The sequence below is a fragment of the Henningerozyma blattae genome, chromosome 3 (genome assembly GCF_000315915.1).
Source record: "Henningerozyma blattae CBS 6284 chromosome 3, complete genome".
In the NCBI taxonomy this organism is placed as follows: domain Eukaryota; kingdom Fungi; phylum Ascomycota; class Saccharomycetes; order Saccharomycetales; family Saccharomycetaceae; genus Henningerozyma; species Henningerozyma blattae.
The window spans coordinates 57,200-75,155 of NC_020187.1; the positions used below are offsets into that span (position 1 = coordinate 57,200).

At 30.7% G+C, this 17,956-nt stretch overlaps 9 protein-coding genes across 9 annotated transcripts; 4 read left to right on the top strand and 5 right to left on the bottom strand.

Annotated features, from left to right (window-relative positions):
- Positions 1-344: 344 nt before the first annotated feature.
- SIC1 (cyclin-dependent protein serine/threonine kinase inhibiting protein SIC1) lies at positions 345-1,289 on the bottom strand (the record flags this gene model as incomplete). The annotated part of the gene is made up of 1 exon (XM_004179319.1): positions 345-1,289. The coding sequence occupies one exon, from the start codon at positions 1,287-1,289 to the stop codon at positions 345-347; it is 945 nt and encodes a 314-aa protein (XP_004179367.1).
- Positions 1,290-2,063: 774 nt separating this feature from the next.
- BOS1 (Bos1p) lies at positions 2,064-2,980 on the top strand (the record flags this gene model as incomplete). The annotated part of the gene is made up of 2 exons (XM_004179320.1): positions 2,064-2,066; positions 2,234-2,980. The coding sequence occupies 2 exons, from the start codon at positions 2,064-2,066 to the stop codon at positions 2,978-2,980; spliced, it is 750 nt and encodes a 249-aa protein (XP_004179368.1).
- Positions 2,981-3,238: 258 nt separating this feature from the next.
- Positions 3,239-4,705, bottom strand: FMP25 (Fmp25p; the record flags this gene model as incomplete). Its single annotated transcript, XM_004179321.1, has 1 exon — positions 3,239-4,705. The coding sequence occupies one exon, from the start codon at positions 4,703-4,705 to the stop codon at positions 3,239-3,241; it is 1,467 nt and encodes a 488-aa protein (XP_004179369.1).
- Positions 4,706-5,212: 507 nt separating this feature from the next.
- FMP32 (Fmp32p) lies at positions 5,213-5,836 on the top strand (the record flags this gene model as incomplete). Its single annotated transcript, XM_004179322.1, has 1 exon — positions 5,213-5,836. The coding sequence occupies one exon, from the start codon at positions 5,213-5,215 to the stop codon at positions 5,834-5,836; it is 624 nt and encodes a 207-aa protein (XP_004179370.1).
- Positions 5,837-6,018: 182 nt separating this feature from the next.
- Positions 6,019-6,684, bottom strand: RPL10 (60S ribosomal protein uL16; the record flags this gene model as incomplete). Its single annotated transcript, XM_004179323.1, has 1 exon — positions 6,019-6,684. The coding sequence occupies one exon, from the start codon at positions 6,682-6,684 to the stop codon at positions 6,019-6,021; it is 666 nt and encodes a 221-aa protein (XP_004179371.1).
- Positions 6,685-7,123: 439 nt separating this feature from the next.
- Positions 7,124-8,029, bottom strand: OTU1 (ubiquitin-specific protease OTU1; the record flags this gene model as incomplete). The annotated part of the gene is made up of 1 exon (XM_004179324.1): positions 7,124-8,029. One exon carries the CDS (start codon positions 8,027-8,029, stop codon positions 7,124-7,126), a length of 906 nt encoding a protein of 301 aa, XP_004179372.1.
- Positions 8,030-8,827: 798 nt separating this feature from the next.
- RFU1 (Rfu1p) lies at positions 8,828-9,421 on the top strand (the record flags this gene model as incomplete). The annotated part of the gene is made up of 1 exon (XM_004179325.1): positions 8,828-9,421. The coding sequence occupies one exon, from the start codon at positions 8,828-8,830 to the stop codon at positions 9,419-9,421; it is 594 nt and encodes a 197-aa protein (XP_004179373.1).
- Positions 9,422-9,895: 474 nt separating this feature from the next.
- LAM6 (Lam6p) lies at positions 9,896-13,129 on the bottom strand (the record flags this gene model as incomplete). The annotated part of the gene is made up of 1 exon (XM_004179326.1): positions 9,896-13,129. The coding sequence occupies one exon, from the start codon at positions 13,127-13,129 to the stop codon at positions 9,896-9,898; it is 3,234 nt and encodes a 1,077-aa protein (XP_004179374.1).
- A 1,185-nt stretch (positions 13,130-14,314) lies between these two features.
- On the top strand, positions 14,315-17,746 carry RGR1 (Rgr1p; the record flags this gene model as incomplete). The annotated part of the gene is made up of 1 exon (XM_004179327.1): positions 14,315-17,746. One exon carries the CDS (start codon positions 14,315-14,317, stop codon positions 17,744-17,746), a length of 3,432 nt encoding a protein of 1,143 aa, XP_004179375.1.
- Positions 17,747-17,956: the final 210 nt, after the last annotated feature.

The window sequence follows — 17,956 nt, forward strand, 5'->3', positions numbered from 1 at the left end:
AGATACAGCGGCTAATGGATTAGCAGTTGTAAATCTTGACAAACAAAAATCGTTACATAATACATTAAAAGAGAAAAGAGAAGGATTGTTTTATAAGATAGCGTAAAATATTGAAATGAGAGAAAACGTACTCAAAAAAATAATATTGGATGTTTGTGCAATAATTAAGGGTGTGTATGTGACAAAAAAAATATGTATGTGGGAAAAGAATGAAAAAAACACGAATGTTAAAAATGATAAGATAATTGGTTTATGATGCATTGTCCGAGAGTGTGAATGGGAAAGAGATAGAGTAGGTGTGTGCAATTAGGAGAGTAAATTAAAATATTACAGGGGCAAACAACTCATTTAGAATTATTATTCAAGTTCTGAAGTTCAGTGGAGAATAAGCGTTTTGGCTTAAAACGTTGTTTTTCCAGGTCTGTCAATTTTCGTTGCTGTACCACAGCACCTTTTTTATTCACATACGTTATTGTATCTTCTATATCTGGATTATTTTTCAGTAATTTTGCATGATTATCCTCTTCAGTCTCTAAATCTTGGAATATATTATTACTACTACTACTGTTGTTGAAAGTACTATCCTTAATATTGTGTATATGGTCGTTTGACTCAAATGGATTGCTTATTTTTTTTGTTATATAAACTTCATCTTTTTCATCATCTGAGTCTAAGGGCATGTTTGCTGATTCTTTTACATACCACTCGTCTAAATCTTCTTGGGTAATTAATCGATCACTGGGCGTACCGGGATCTTGCTTTAAAAGTTTCAGCCTGGCAAAATTCGTCTCTCCATCTTGAATTGGTGATGAAGTGAGGACATCGAGCAAGGGTCGTGATGCCGTTCTCTTTGGAGGTAATAAATCTGTTTTAGAATCATTAACATTATGAGATTCCAAATTGTATGATTTTTCTTCAGTTTGGAATGCCATTGGAAATAGCACTCGGGATACTCTATTCAATCCAGAAACATTTCTTGTAGTCGATTCCTTATTATTGGGTGTATATTCAGGTGTCTTACATATATTAGCAGAATTTCTTGAGTTAGCCTTGACACCCTTGTTAACTGAAGAAGGTAATAGTGTCGAACTAGAGCTGGAGGGAGCCTTAAATGCTGTCGTAGTTAGAGGGGTCAAAGGGTTGGATAGTTGTTGCTGTCTCTTGGGCGTCTCTAAAGATATCCCGCTAGAAAATGTAGCGCCATGCTCATCATCAATATTTGAAGCTCTTCTTCCTCTCGATCTGGGAGGTGTTGCCGGGGTCATTGAGAATTCAGACCCGTCTTCCATCACGAATAATAAATAGCAAAGCAATGACGACAGTGGGGAGTACTGTTGCAATGATGAATATCGTTCTGTGCAAATATAATTAATTCTATTGGGATTTTTTTAGCAACACATACACTGTAATTTGTTGTTTTATATGTACTCTTTTACTCCTTTTTTTGTGGACCTAATTATTTATTTCCTTGTCGTACAAATTTCTGGCTGTTTTAATTATATATTTAAAATTTAAACATCCAATTATCCATGCTAAACCTGAAATTGAAAAAGCCGTTTCGCGAATTTAATTGCTGGCTATTCGAAACCCAGCCTTGGCAATTTTGTCAATATGGGCAACCAAAGAAACACGGAGCAGAAAAATAGGGAAAAGACACCCTTTTATGGCATGAGAGCATCTTAAAATAGGTTATAATGTGGCTAAATTAAAAGGATTAGTTTCTATATCAATGAAATAACATATTCCTGTATTCAGTAATCTTTTTCGCAAGATCTTAAATGACAAGTGTATACTTCTTAGTTTATATAACATTTTGTGAAAGTATGTATAGGGAATTTTCGGACGTGTTTTTCACCGAAACTTGCCTCAAGTTTTAAAAGCGGAGGCCAGTCACATGACAGTGAATGTGATCTTCTATAATTTGCTTGTTTGGAATAAATCTGACATTCTTAAAGATAGAAATAGAGTTCATAAGTAGTCGATAATAAGCACAAAGCCATAGCTTTACTCTCCAGTTATACTATATTTACACCAAGTTGGCATCTATAGTCTAGATCTAATAAATGGTATGCATATATTTGTCCCGGATTTATCAAAGGTGAGAGAGATCTTGCTAATCACAAGGCAAATCAAATAACCTATCTTCTGTTACTAACTACTATAAGTTTATATATTGCTGTTGATGATTTACGTATTATCGCTAATGGCATCATATGTTTTTCTTATTTAATAGAATGCAATTTATAATCATGCTGTGAAGCAAAAAAATCAATTACAAAGTGATTTAACTCGTTTTGATCAAGAATTAGTCACTGCTCCAATTTCTTTACAAGGTTCTATATCTGCTACATTAGTGTCATTTAATAAAACTATTGACCAATACAAGGCTCATTTAGAATCTCAAAAGAATAATTTCAAATTTAATGAATTGAGTGAAAAAGATTTTGAAAAACAGAATAAATACGAAAGTAGATTAATATCATTGAATGAATCATATAGAGAATTCTCCACAAAATTTAAAGAATTAAAATTAAAATATAATCAATCAACTACTAATGCTAGAAGCCAATTATTTGGAAATAATTTAAGTTCAGATAATCCGTTCGATGATAGTTCTGTCATGAATAAAAGAAATGTAGGTGGAGGTGCAATCAATATGAACCGTGATAACAGTAATGGTTCTTCGCAATTACCCTTATATCAAGGCCTACGAAAGGAACAAACAGTATTGGAAAGAGGTAATGCGCAATTAGATTATTTGCTAGAAATGGGCCAACAATCTCTAGATGATATGATTGAACAAAATCAAGTTATTCTTAAGATGCAAGATAAAATGTCAAGCAGTCTAAGAACTTTAGGGGTTTCTGATAGCACTATCCATATGATCAATAAACGAGTCTTCAAAGATAAATTAATATTCTGGGTTGCGTTGTTTCTTTTATTTTTAGGTATATACTTGGTTTTAAAATGGTTAAGATAAATATGATAGTAATAGTATCAACTCCTCACCAGGAAGTAATGACGAATTATCAATAGTCTTGGGTTGATATATGATAATAAGAATAATAGTAATAAAAAAAAGAAAGGTCAATTAGTCTAATTAAATACTATAGTGTAATATATAATCAATTATAAATAGATTCGAATTACTTAGTTTACTTAAAGAGTTTTGCAGCTACAACGGTAACAATGGTTTCAATGAATGTGAAAGGTGATATAATAAGAAATAAGCTACAAATTAAGCTTTCCAAAAGATACAACTAATATCTTTACTTGTTTCAATACACTGATGTGGTAACAAGTTCAATTCACTTTTATATACACTTTTTGAATTGTTTTTAATGCCTGGCATTAATAATCCAGGAATTGTACTTGGAATAGATAATTTTATTTTTTTCCCCGTTGCTAGTTGACCATTTATATTCTGACCCCATACTAAAACTTTACCACTATGCAATGTACATATCACATTATCAATACCGTTTACTGACCAATTTTGGATTGGATCATTAAGTTCATTAGCATTTTTGTTTAATACATTTACAGGTGATAATATATTTTGATAAGACGTATAATTTCCAATCCCTAATTCACCATATTGACCATTACCAAATGCAAAGTAATTTTCAACTTTAACATTTTTATCAGTTGTCTTATCTGAGGTAGTAGTAATAAATGAAGAATCTCCTATACAATTGACATCGATAGATTTTGATGTAACTTCATTTTTTTCCAATTTTAATGGATAAGGTACAAAAGGATATTTCGAATCCAACCCAAGTTGACCATTTAAGTTACAACCAAACACAAATACATCATCATTGGAGTCCCGTACTAAAGTATGATTATTTCCACATGAGATTTTTTGGATTTTCCTTGTAATTAATTTTTGATTGCCCTTTTTATCGGTTTTAATTGTTTTATTTAATAATTCTATTTCAAATAATTTATCAGGTTTGAAAAAATCCTTGTCATCCTCATTTTCTGAGAAGTCTGGTAGCCCTAATTGTCCAAAATAATTTTTCGATTTATTCCAATTTGGATTGGTATTTGTAGAAGCGGAGTAAACTTTATTCTTATTTGTTAAGACTATTAAATGATCTTTACCTGAATCAATTTGGATTATTTTTTCATTACTTTTATTCAATATACTTAAGTCTAAAAACTCATAGGTTTGCATTTGGTTGTTATCTTCCAATGAAGTAGTGCTTAAAACATTGGGTATTATTAGTAATTTATTTTTTTTATTTAAGGCATAAATCTTGCCATTTGATAATCTAATTTGAGTAACATTTTGTCTTTCTAAAACTGGTGTTAACATATTACTTTCAATTGACCATCTCAAAAGATTCCCTTTAGAGTCAATTACAATAGCTTGATGACCAAAAGAATTTTTACGATCATTATCAAACTGAATTCCACGAAGTTTCATTCCATCAAAGAGCTCAACTCTTCTAGGAAATAGATATGTATTTTTATCTGTAGCGCCACATATATATAAACCTGGAGTGGTTGGTGGTAATTCTGTCTCAGGGATATCAGGAATAGCAGAAGATATACCGTTTTTTCTCTTCTTCTTCTTCGAATCGTTTATATCAACCCAGGTATTACTTTGCTGATCATACTTATAATATGCTACTACTGAAATTGCAGTGATAGCTATAACTAATAATGTCTTGTTTAAGAAGGATGATATGGTAGACATTTTTTGTAAAGTATCATTTTTATCATAATTTGAATTCTTTTTTTTTATTATTTGAAGCTCTGGTTGGCTTATAAGCTAAATGATTTAATTTGTTGGCAAATAAATCAGATTCATTATACTTTGGTATATTATTCTGTAATAATGATGATCTATGAATATTTCTTTTCAAAATAAGGCAAGTTCGACCAGTCTTATTAAGTAAACCTAATTTGAGCATGTTTAAAATATAGTAGCACTTCAACAATGACTAATTTTAGTATTTTCCAGCACTTTTGTTATGATTGATGAAGGTCACATCCCTAAAATAAATTTCATAATAATTACCATGATAAATTTTGGATAGTCAAAAAATATTATTAAGACCGAAAATCCGAAGTTTAATCATCTAGCATAAAATCAGTTAAATAGCTAACATATTACATAAAAAAAAAGATATCACGCTGAGAACTAGGGCCATAGGTAAGTATAAACTATAATATAAGTGAGCACTAAATAAATTGATAAATAATGGTAGCAGGTATTGGCATAAAGCTTCGGAATACTAGCATCAAATTAAGCCAGCTGCACTATACAAATCGAAGATATTTCGAATCTACCCACCTTTACGATACAATACAAATCCGTAAAAAATTACAGCAAGAATTTAGTTTAAAGCAGAGTGAAACAATTATTAAGATAATGATTGAGTCAATTCAAGGAGGGGTTAATCATATATCTAAAGATCTAGCCACAAGAGATAAATTAACTCAATTAACTTACGAACAAAGGGTAGATTTTGCAAAATTGAGAGACCAATTGCTGAGTGCTGATCGAAGTGAATTTCATAACATTCAAAATGAATATGAAAGAGTCCGTACAGATCTAGAAAAATTGAAAAATAAATTACATGAAGAAATTACACGAGTTAATGCCAGCTTCAAGTTAGATTTATCCTTAGAGAAAGGTAGAATTAGGGAAGAGAGTAGTTATCATGATGTCAAGATCAAGGAAATTGATAATAAGATAGATCAAGAAGTTGTAAATATGAAGATGCAAATTGATTCTGTGAAAACTCAAGTGATGCAATGGTTATTTGGGGTTTGCACAGGTACCTTTGCTTTAATTCTTGCATATGTTAGACTTATTAGTTGACAGCTCGACATCTATCCTAGCATTATTATATACATAAATACATAAACGTATACATATATACAATTATTATTTTAAATACTTCGAACAGTTTACAAATAATTCGCATAAATTAGACTAAAATAATACAAGTATAAAATAAAATAAAATTAAATAAATTTAAATATTAAATTAACTTATAGAATTTAAGCTTGGTTAGCAAAGTATTGTGGGAAAGCTCTGATGTTGTCTTCCAATGGACCCTTCTTAGACAAGAACTTAACGAAGGCACCATCATCCTTAACTTCACCAGCATCTCTTCTCTTAACATATTCTTCTCTGTCCAAGTTGGTGAAACCCCATTTCTTGGATAAAATGATCTTTTGTTGACCTGGGAACTTGTATCTGGCTCTTCTTAAACCTTCAACAACGACGTCCTTGTTGTTGTCCTTGGTTCTGATAGAGAAGATAATTTGACCAATATCGACTCTAGCGGCTAAACCATGTGGCTTACCCCAAGCACCTCTCATACCTTGTTGCAATCTATCGGCACCGGCACAAGACAACATCTTGTTAATTCTTAAAACATGGAAAGGATGGACTCTAACTCTTAAGTGGAAAGAATCTCTACCAGTCATCTTGGTAACGTACTTGTTAGCACAGATACGGGCAGCTTCTAAAGCTTCAGAAGATAATTGTTCTAATTCGTTAGAGACCAAATGGACACACAATGGGAATTCATCGACAGTAGCCTTCTTTTTACCTAAATCGTAAATTCTGATCTTGGAGTCTGGAACAGCTCTGTTGTATCTAGACTTTGGATAAGGCTTGTTCTTTTGGTATCTGTAACATCTAGCTGGTCTTCTAGCCATTTTGAATAATAGTTATAGGATAGTTTGTTTTGAACGAAAATCTTTTATTTAGAACACGAACGAAAGCTATTATTCTCACTAAATCCCATCGCTCTTTTATACAAAACGCAAAAAATGATAAATTTCGCTGACAAATGACTTTTGCAATGGCGCTGACAAATTGAGAAATCTGAAAAAAAAACTACGGAAATCCAGACTGGCCCTCGGCATGTGGAAAACACGGAAGCCGGTGGTGTGCGGGTGGGCAGTCAACGCATCGCTAAGACTATATGTGTTACGTAACATTAGATATATGACGTGTGATGCGCTGTTAGATCAATAAGTGTGGGGTCTATAATGTTGCTCGTAGTTTTATGAGTGCAGTAGAAGAAAAAATATTTCGTGAAGATATGCAAGGGGTGATGACAATGATGATGACTCAGCAACCAATTCTAAAAAATCAATCGCGTACTTGTTGCATATCTACATGCCCTGTAACTTCTGCATGCTGTGAGGCTTCCCTTTCACCGTTCATTTTTGTACCACATATGTTACAAACAATAGCTGCTTTACCCGTGTCAAAGGTCCCACCTGCAATTCGAAGGGCATCCGCCAATTTTTTTGATTCTGATATCATAAAGTCCAAGAGTTGAGTGTCTTTGACTGGGAAACATGTAGTAGGTCTTTTCTGATCAAACTTCTGGAATTCAACGGGATCATAATGCACGCCTGTATATATTAAAATACAATACTCAACCGATTTTTCCATCTCATTATCAAACCGTGTCAGCGATAATTTAGAACTGGAAGCATCAATTACATACACTGCCATTTGTAACTTATTACAAAGTATACTTAATTCTACACCACCACCCCAAGTATCTGTTCTTTGAATCCATTCAGCATATTGTTTTGGAGTTTTACCACCAAGAATGGCAGTAGAATAAGTCACTGGGTCTTCCATCACTCTTGTAGCAACATTCTTTCTTAATTGTTGAGATCGATCCAAATTCTTATTTAGACAGTATGATAATGAATGGAATAGACATGAATTATCTTCAGGAACCTTGTGTATTCTTACAACATTTTTACCATGATCATCTGGTGTAGAAGTAACTGCCGATGATTTGATTGAAGTCAACATCAGATTATCACCATTGGAGATCCCAGTCTTCTTAATTGTCTGGGACAATACTGCTGGATCATCCATCTTAATGTTCTTCGGAGGGTACCCAAATCTAGCATTCTTGATTTCATCCCATTCAGGGTTCAATTGTTTGATGTGCATTAGTAAATCTTCTCCTGTAGAAGAATCATCAAGTTTTAAAACACTACTCTTACCATCTAAAGTAACTTTAATTCTCATTTCTGCTGATTATTTTTTAGGTATATGTGTATCAATCAATGTTGACTGCCCAACAATAAATACATATAGATAGATATAAAGTTATAGATATAAATATATATCTATCAATATGTTGTGAGTCCCTTGATTTTCACATTTTACCTCTTTAATTGGCTATCCTAATTAGAACTTTGCCACCGGCTCGTTTAGGATGACTTTTTATTTTTTTTGAATCTCTCATTTTCCTTTGAAGATTTCCTTTTTCGTAATAATTTCCGGCTAAATTTTTCTTTTATTTATTTATACTTTTTTTCCAATTTATTTATTCACATACATTTTTTTTTCAATATTTTTCGGTTTTCAAAAATACGATGCGATGCGATGAGCATAGGAAAAATTTATTCAACAAAATACAATCGTTAAACTAAAAATAATAATAAATCGAAAATATGGTAACCTGGATTCATATATATATTTTTTCAAAATTCTTAGTTACATCCTCTGACGCCTTGAGTTTTTAAAACTTTTTGAAACGGACTTTTTCATTTAAGTTCAATTTTTGTTAGTATTTACGCGCCAATACTTTTTTTTATATTATTTTTTTCTCCCTTCATTTATTTAGCTAGATCCCCGTAGATTGTACTATATATTAATCACATTAGTTACATTATATCATTTTCACCGCTTATTGTATTATCTTATGTTCAATTGAGTTCTACTAAAGTACATTTATTCTCACATTTACAGATTTTATTTTTTATTTTTTTTATTTTTTTTCTTTTACTCTTAAGTTCAATTCATATTTCTTTAATTATTTGCATGATGAAATCTTCAAAACAATTACAATCTGAGGCAAAGGATTATGTCTATAATCCAAATACTTCTTTGAAAATTTATCTCAAAGTTTGTGTTTCCATCTTAGATAAAGCTCAAAATTGTTTTCAATCAAATGACTTACAAACAGCTTATATTTACTACTATAGATACTTAGATCTTTTAACTAATAAATTATCAAATCATTCACAATTGAAATGTGACTCATCTTCAACAGGCGAAAAATATACTTCAAATATTGAAAGACAAGAATACTTCCAGCTGATTAAATTAGAAGTACCTGCTGTTTTAAAGATTGTCGAAGATCTAACCAAGAAAATTGATTTGGACTACAATAAGTTGCAATTATCACTAGCTAAAAATATTGCTACCCCTGCCGTGACTCTCAATTCAGTTGGTAACACACTTTCTAATCATTCAACCTATATTTCAGAAGAATTTGATGAAAAGAAATTTAATGAGAACATTTCACATTTCAATGGAACCTATAATATAAATATGATTCAATCTACTGAAAGTCCTAATCAACTTGTGACTGATGACAGGAATTACCCAGAATTACCAACTTTAAGTTTTTAAAAAAAAAATTTTTTTGGAGACTTCTCCTTCGTTTGCATATCTTTTTAAATTTGTTAACATTTGCTAATCATTAATCACTCATATACGTGTTAACACATAGGGCTTTGTTTGTACCAAAGTTTACTTTGTCTAATTTTATTTCATTATATTATCTAATATTCAAATGTTTCTTTTTTCTTTTCCTAATTATTTATTTTTAAACATTTCAATACTTTTTTTGCCCTGACATATACTAATATACTTCATCTAATTTAATCATTTATAAACTAATATAAATCGGCATAATATAATATAGCCTCAACTCACATAAATTGTACTATCCTTTTTTTCGATTTCTTCTTATTATTACCATTTCTCAATTTCAATATTCGATTCATTTTAATGGTTACATATTCTACAGTTATAATGCATAATAAAATGTATATAAAGTCAATAAAAAAACGTACGTATAAAGATGGATGCTTTCCGTTTTAATTATAATTCATCATTCATTATATTATCTAAGAGACTTTGCATTATTCTGTTGATATTTTCATTTCCCAACTCTTGATCTTTACTAACCCAATTCTTCACTACAGAATTAATATTGCTTTTAATGCCATTAATATCAAGGTTCTCATTCGTTGCTTGCTTAAGGTTTAATAACCCTCCTTTAATATCGCTTAGTTTATCAAATAGTTCAACTATTTGGAAAATTGATGAATCCTTTATGAATTTGATATTTTTATTAATTTTGATAATATTAACAAATATAACAAATGCAAAAATATTCAAGAAAACCAATAATACGAAGCATAAAATGATTAAAATTTCCTTATTTGCCATTATCTTTTGAAGCAATTTATTGTTGATTTTAGCTTGTTCTGGAATTTTGGTTGGTTTCGATATTTTCTTAGTCTTAGATTGCTTTTTAGTTTTTAAACCGTTTGTTAAATTCACAGATTTATAAGTAACACGAGATTCTTCCGTATGAGTATCGATATATTTGTTAATGAAGGGGATCAAATCATTTGTAGTGTTGGTTTGTGTCGCTTTACAGCTGGACTCAATCATTGATTTAATCCAACTTCCACCAGTCCATTCAATCCAAAACGAAACTCTTAACATAGAAGTTTTAAATGAATTCCATCTAAACAAATATCTTGTATTTACAACAAAATTATTACCACTAGGCACATCAGGTGTCTTGATAGTGTTAACTACATTGATATATCCATTATAATCTAAATGAATGATTGTTTCGACAACTTCACATTTTGTGGATTTGGGACCAACGCTGTAATTTAAAGATTTGAAATATTCATATTTTCTAAATTTTTGATTTTTTTCATTTGTTTCAAAAAAACCTGGTATTGTTGCAAAATCATAACCACCTTGTGTTTTTAAGAAATCTTCCCAAAATTTAGTGTTTTTATTGTCAAATAAAAGATGAAACACAACACCAGGTGGTGCATTTAATTCTGCCTCGCCCAAGATATGCTCCTTTGAATTATTCATTAACTCTGGTGGGAATCCTGTAATAGTTGGGTTAAAATCAGGACCTGTATAAGTGAAAGAAGAGGAAGGTTTCAATTTATATACTTTATGATGCTTTCTTGTGGAATCATCGCCATCATTTACATCATTGGAGACATGTTGTTCATTATTTATAGCGTCAGTTATTTCATATTCGTGCTCATTTGGAAATCTATCAATATTTGTTAATTTGACTGTGTCTTCACCCGTTCTAACGCTACTCAACAATGATTTCTTTTCATCATAATCTTCATTGCCATTCTCATCTATCGAGTGACCGTCATCTTCTTCAAGAAGTGATTCATTTTCGCTTAATAGAGATATTTCACTTGATGATTTGCTTAATGCATCAAGAGATCTGCTACTCCGGTTCACACTTTCTCGTGATAAATGTCTCTCTAATGCTTCAGCCGGAGTTAAAGAAATTGAAGGATTTTTTGAACTATTTCTAGAGTAATCATTTTCTGTCAATTGTGATAATAAAGTTCTTGACCATACTTCTTTCATGATATCGAAAGTAGTATCTCTCGAAGTAAACCCGTTAAATTGTGTCCTACCCTCTTTTGTTTCAATAGAGATTGCATTTGGAAATAAACCTGCTGCAGAGGTCTTTTCAATAAAGGTAATTTCCTTAAATGGAATCGTAATTTTCGAAACCCAACTTAATATCTTTGAGTTAAATGAAAGATGTTCTTCTGATATATAGATTCTGCCTTGATATAAAAAGTCCTTACTTAATGTACAAGAAAAATCATCTATTAAGCAATCATGGCTTGAAATTTCTTCAAATATATTATGGAAATCACGGTTCCTTTCATCAGAAGTATAATGATAAATAGTATCAAGATATTTTTTATTCGAATATAGTTTTGGATCTTCAGAAGTTGATTCTGCAGCCTTTTTATCCCTAATGCTGTAAAATTCTTTGGGTTTCGAGTCTTCTTTTAAAGGAGATTCAAGGCTATGATTACTATTATTCACGCTTGTAATTGAATCATTACGGTAGCTGCTAGTATTGTTAATATTATTAGAATTAGTTGAAGAGGATGATTTAATTCTGTTTCCTGTCCCCTTTCTTGAAGAAGTTGATTTCTCTCTTCGATGTGAAATAATATCCGGTGATTTTGGACCCATATTATCTGGTGACTGTAGAGAAGCGGTTTGCCTCTTAGCAAATGAGGAGAAGACATTATTAAAGAAAGATTTATTTTCTTCAGGTTCCTCTGGTGGTAAAACTGGCGTTTTGATATTATCAGACATTAAAGTATTACTTGTTGTAGTTGTCATTGAACCAAAATTTGTACTCAAATTAATATTGTTTGTGACTGGGGTATCTGTTGGTGTTGAATGTGGTGTTATAAATTTATTAGGCATGACATTTTTACCATCTTTTGAAGATAAAGCTAGTCCTACTACTGAACCATTGTTATTAGTTATTGTATCTGGATGATCTATTGAGTATTCTTTATTACTTGATAAACTACTCTCAGAAGTATCGATTTTTAACATTTTCATTGGAAGGCTTGCTGTCTTTTTAATGATTATAGAGGAAGAGCTATTGCTATTTGATTTTTTTAATAAATCACTTGATGAATGATTATCAATGCTATCACTATGAATTTTCGATTTAGGGGTTATAGAGGAGCTATTAGTAGATTTATGATTTACTAATTTTGGTAGTTCCTTTTGTAGATCCAACTTTTGCCTAATGATATTTATATTTGATTTCAGATCTGTTTTCTTTTTAGCCTCCCTCTTAGTTGCCTTCGATTTGTTTGTCGATGATACATTGGATGTGATTGTTGTATCTGAAGAATTTTGTGGTGGGGTATTAGTTGGGTTCAAATCTGTTACGCTAGCTGTCTTTGTCGATGCTTCTGATTGTTCGCTTAAATATTTTGCATTCGCATTGACTGAGCTATTACTGGTATTTATAGCCGTTCCATCAACTGAAGCTTTTCTTATATTAGAATCATCATTTGTGTTTGAATTATTAATAACGGCTACTTGATTTAAGTTCAAATCATCTAATTGATGCGTATCTTTAACAGAATCATCGGATGTTGCCCTGGGAGTTTTAATAAGACTTTCTTTATTTTTCAGTTCCATATTATCATCATTTTGCTTTCCTGTATCTCTATCAATATCAGAAACTGGCTCCCAATTACCACTGCCATCAGACCAATCACTCATTGTTTTACTATTTTGCAAAAGCACAGATAAGTTTCAAATTGGTATCTACAATAAAGATTGAATATGAAATATAAATCCTGTTAGACTTATTTCAGTATCTTCCAAACTTTGGATAATATTTCTGTAATTTTTATATATCCCAACCCCTTAGACCAATCCTGACCGTGTGTAATGCATATATATCGTTACGCTGAAAATGAAAAGACAGAAATTAAAGGAAGGCACAATTATCTAATCACAAGGGAAGATTTACAGATCGACATATATACTACATACAATTATGCAAGACCAAAATTTCAATTACTTAATCTTAACACAGCAACATATAACCCCAGTCTTCGTTTAAAATAAAATACAATGAAAAAAAACACACCCACATATACACACTACATCTCTTGAATAAGCATATTATAGTCGTTTGAATGAAATGAGAGGCCTGTTTAGGAAATACGATACCCTATTCGTAGAGTCAACAAATTTCGGATTTGTGAACTGAAAATTGAAATTTCAAAATTCACTAACGATAAGGAAATATTCCGAATAGTAAATAGATTAGAAAAAAATATATCAAAAAAACCATGTGAATATCACGCGATCTGTTATTCAAAAATATTTAAGCACGTGATACAATTTAATTACATTTAGTGACATGCATATTTCATGATATGCATTAATTTAGTGACGTAGTTTTTGGCTCGCTCGGCTATTCTCCGATAGCCGAGAAAATCAAAAATTGAAAGTCAAGAATATTAAAAAAAATGAAATATTATAGAATAGATAAGGTGACATTGAAATTCATCAAAGAAATCAAGACGGAAACAGAAGCGAAAATGGAAATGGAATTGGAAATATATTTCATAGGACTAGAAAGTAAGTAGGTAAGCAAGTAAAGCAAAGTAAGCGAAAAATAAAATAATAAAAAAAAGATTATAGGGCTCATTGGACACATTTGCAAAGAGAAAGAAGGAAAGAGTGCTATTGTTAGATTCTTTGAGAGAGCCAGTTTACATTGAATCGGCACCTGTATTAAAACTCACATCAACACGGAAAGATAGTTGAGTACAGCACGACACGGTACTTCGTTGTTGCCGAGACTGTTTTATTATTATAAACGTAACTAGAAATTCATCGATACCAAGAAAATTGGAAGCCCTTGGATATTATAGAACCAATTAATTATACATTATGAGTACAAAATTGGATTCGACTGGTAAATCTGCTACTGCCACAGCAACATCTCCTGTAAATAATGCCTCTTCGTTTACTAATGGGAAGGATTTAGCAATCCAAAATCAGCATCAGAATAATGACCATGGCACTTCTAACAATATATCTTCTTCCGAATATACTGACAAGACTTCCAATTTAGATGATACTAAAGAGTATCTCAACCAACAACATAAGAATATAGACAACCATGCAGTAATAGAGAATCATTATAGTGATGGGAAAGATAAAAGTCCGACAAATGACAACATGGGCGAAATATTAAACAACCCACCTGAAATACAGCATGTCGAAATTAATCAATTGCCTTTGTCGAAGATTATTAGAAATTTGACAGTCTATACCATTAAAGAAATTTCTCAATATATGAAAACGAATAACCACACAAATGGTCCTACATCGTCAGCTACATCTGCAAATGGTTCAGGTGATATGAATTCAAGTTCGTCAAGAAAGATCCGTTTTTTAAAACTAATTATCTTTCTAAGAAATCAATTCCTAAAATTATACGTTCTAATTAAATGGTGTAAAACGATAAAAAATAACAATTTTAATATAATGATAGATCTTTTGAATTGGTTCAGATCTACAAATTTAACTGTGAATAATTGTATTTGGCTATTAAAAAATAATATTACCAATATGAACAACGCCAAATTACCTAATGTAGATTTAGTCACTTCATTAGAGGTTTTATCCTTGGGTAAACCGAATTTTTCTTCCAATTCTACTAGACAAACATATGATAACAATTCAAGCAGCAACCTTTTAAGCTTGGATACTTCAATAATCGATAAAAATATTAAAATACCTCCTGATTTGATTTTGAATAAATTGCATGATTTAAATATATTAATTTCCACCAAATTAGCATTAATGAATATACCAGAGCAATTCAATAATTATATCATTAAAGATGGTCGTGTGTACATTACTGCCAAAAATGAGTTTGAAATTCAATTGGCAACTATTGATAGAAAATCTCCGTTATTCTTTGTCGATTTAAAACTAAACTTCTTCAACAATAATCAAATATTCATCCCAATTAATAAAATCAAATTTGAAAAAATTATTAATGAAATCTTATTCAAATCCAAAAATCCCTTATTTGCTTTGTACAAATTCTTGCATAAATATATTATCAGTTTACAATTATTTTTAATTCATAATGAATTATTAATCTTGGAAAATGACGGTAAATTTAATGGTGGCAATTTGGTACATCGTTATGACTCAAAAAAAAATATTATTTCAATTAGATATTGGTTGAATGTTCATATGGGGAATAAAGGTAAAATTATCATTGGAATCGATAGAAAATCTGATAATTTGATTTTAAAATGGGATCACGACATCGCTAAAAACTCAAGATTACCAACAAATTATTTTGATATCTTGACAAATTTAGAATCTGTCTTGGACGAAATCATGTTCAATCACGCTCATTTAATTAGAGCTGAATTATTATCGAAGGGTATCTTTCAAGAAGATGAGGAGAATTCAGATGTCTTATTATTTCAAATGCCAACTACCTGTTTATCTGTGGCACCAATTCAACTAAAAATTGATTTAAAAAGTGGTGTATTCTATTTTAAAAATCCAACTTCACTTTTACAGCTATACACTAAAAAAATTAATATGGCAAACACTGCAGAAGAATTAACAACTGTATTACAAAATTTAAAATTGGATAAAATTAAGCAAGTACTACGTAATATGTTTGAAAAGACAGGTTGGGTTTGTAGTAGCGCTGTTAAATTAGACAAGCCAATACAGACCAAGTTTAATATAATTAATACGTATAATAATAATAGTAGTAGTAGCAATAATAATAATAACAAAGCAAAGCAAGATGGATCTCCGGCAAGAACTAATAATGAAGTTGAAAAGTATACCCTTCTACAAGATGATATATTCATTTGTCTGCCCAGTTGGCCAGCTCATTGGTATTTAATTCTAACTATTATATCTTCAAATACTTCATGTGTGATTGAAAAGCGTGTAGGTAAAGTTATGTCAGTGAATGGGAAATGGCAAATTGTTTATATGGATGATTCAAATGTTAACCCTGTTAAATTGGAAACTATGACATATAAAAAAATTATGCATTTACAAAAATCAATACTAAGAAAGATTATTAATCATATGATTATTGATTCGTTAAATCAATTAAAAATTAGTAATAAAATCTGCTCATCTGAAAAAATACTATCGATTTTACCTGATTATATTTCAGTTACATCAAAACCGACCCCAGGCACTACATCATCTGCTATAGTTAACTCTAGCACTGTAACTTCAAACATTACCCCTACGCAAATTCCACACAACAATGATTATTCACCAATAATTGCATTGGAACTTAATTCTTTCTTAGACGGGTCAGTTGCTTCCAATACAGCATTAGAAAGTTCAATGTTCTTAAGAATTGATTATTCAACTTCTGAAATTAAGTTGTTTGGTAGATTTAAGAGGGATATCATGAGCTTGAAGTGCAGGTGCGATGAATTAATGATTAACTTAGTGAAAACTGATCCTTTGGCATTTTATTTGGGCAAAAAATTTTCAAATTTAAATTTTATTGTCCAGTATTTAACAGAATTTAAACAAAAGTTATTTCAATTAGTTGTTGTAACCGATGTTGTGGAACGCTTACACAAAAACTTTGCATCAGATACTTTTGAAATAGTGGCATTGAAGCCAAATGAAATATCTTTCAAATATTTGAAGGATGGTCTTGATTCAAATGATTGTACTATTCAAATACAGGACAAAGATAAAATTATGGAGAAATTATCAATAACATTATCACCATCTAATCCTCAGCATATTATCCAACCATTTATTGAAAATGAAAAGATGGACTACCATTTTGTATTCAATTATCTTCAATTCACGTCATCATTATTTGCGACTCTGCAACAGATTGTCACAAATAATCAAACAAAACTGGAAGAATCTCAAACAATAGTGAGTTTCGGTTTACATAATTTGTATTCTTACCAAATCATATTCTTCTTACCGCCTATTAATAAAACATTTAATATTCTAGTAGATTTAAAGAACGTTTCTCATAATGAGTATTGTAAAATGAAATACTATATTCATTTTTCAAAGAAAGAAGAGAACTTAGCAATTAAATCACCAGGGTATTCATTAGTAAGGAAGATCCAAAAAAATATTTTCTCGCTTGATACCATAAATAAAGATAATATAAAGAAATATCCTACTGCTATAAGACTCTCAGCTGGTATATGTTGTGATTCTGAAGATGTAGAATTCATTCTAAAAGATATTACCAAAATATTCGATAACTATGATTCAGTAGATACACCTACTGGGGGGTCAACAGGAGGTATCCCAACTCCTGCATTGACCGCTGCTATGTAACTAGTAGCAAAGGCATTCCATAAATGTACATATAGTCCTATAAAAATCTGAAGTATATGAGAGTAGTTGATAATTTGATAATTATTAAATCATATAATTAAATATTGACATATGTGTGTAGTATTACCTAATAAATATTGTATTTTTTGTCAATTAATGTTATACATGAGCGTTTGATAATAACAACTGTAAAATGCTAATAAACTATGC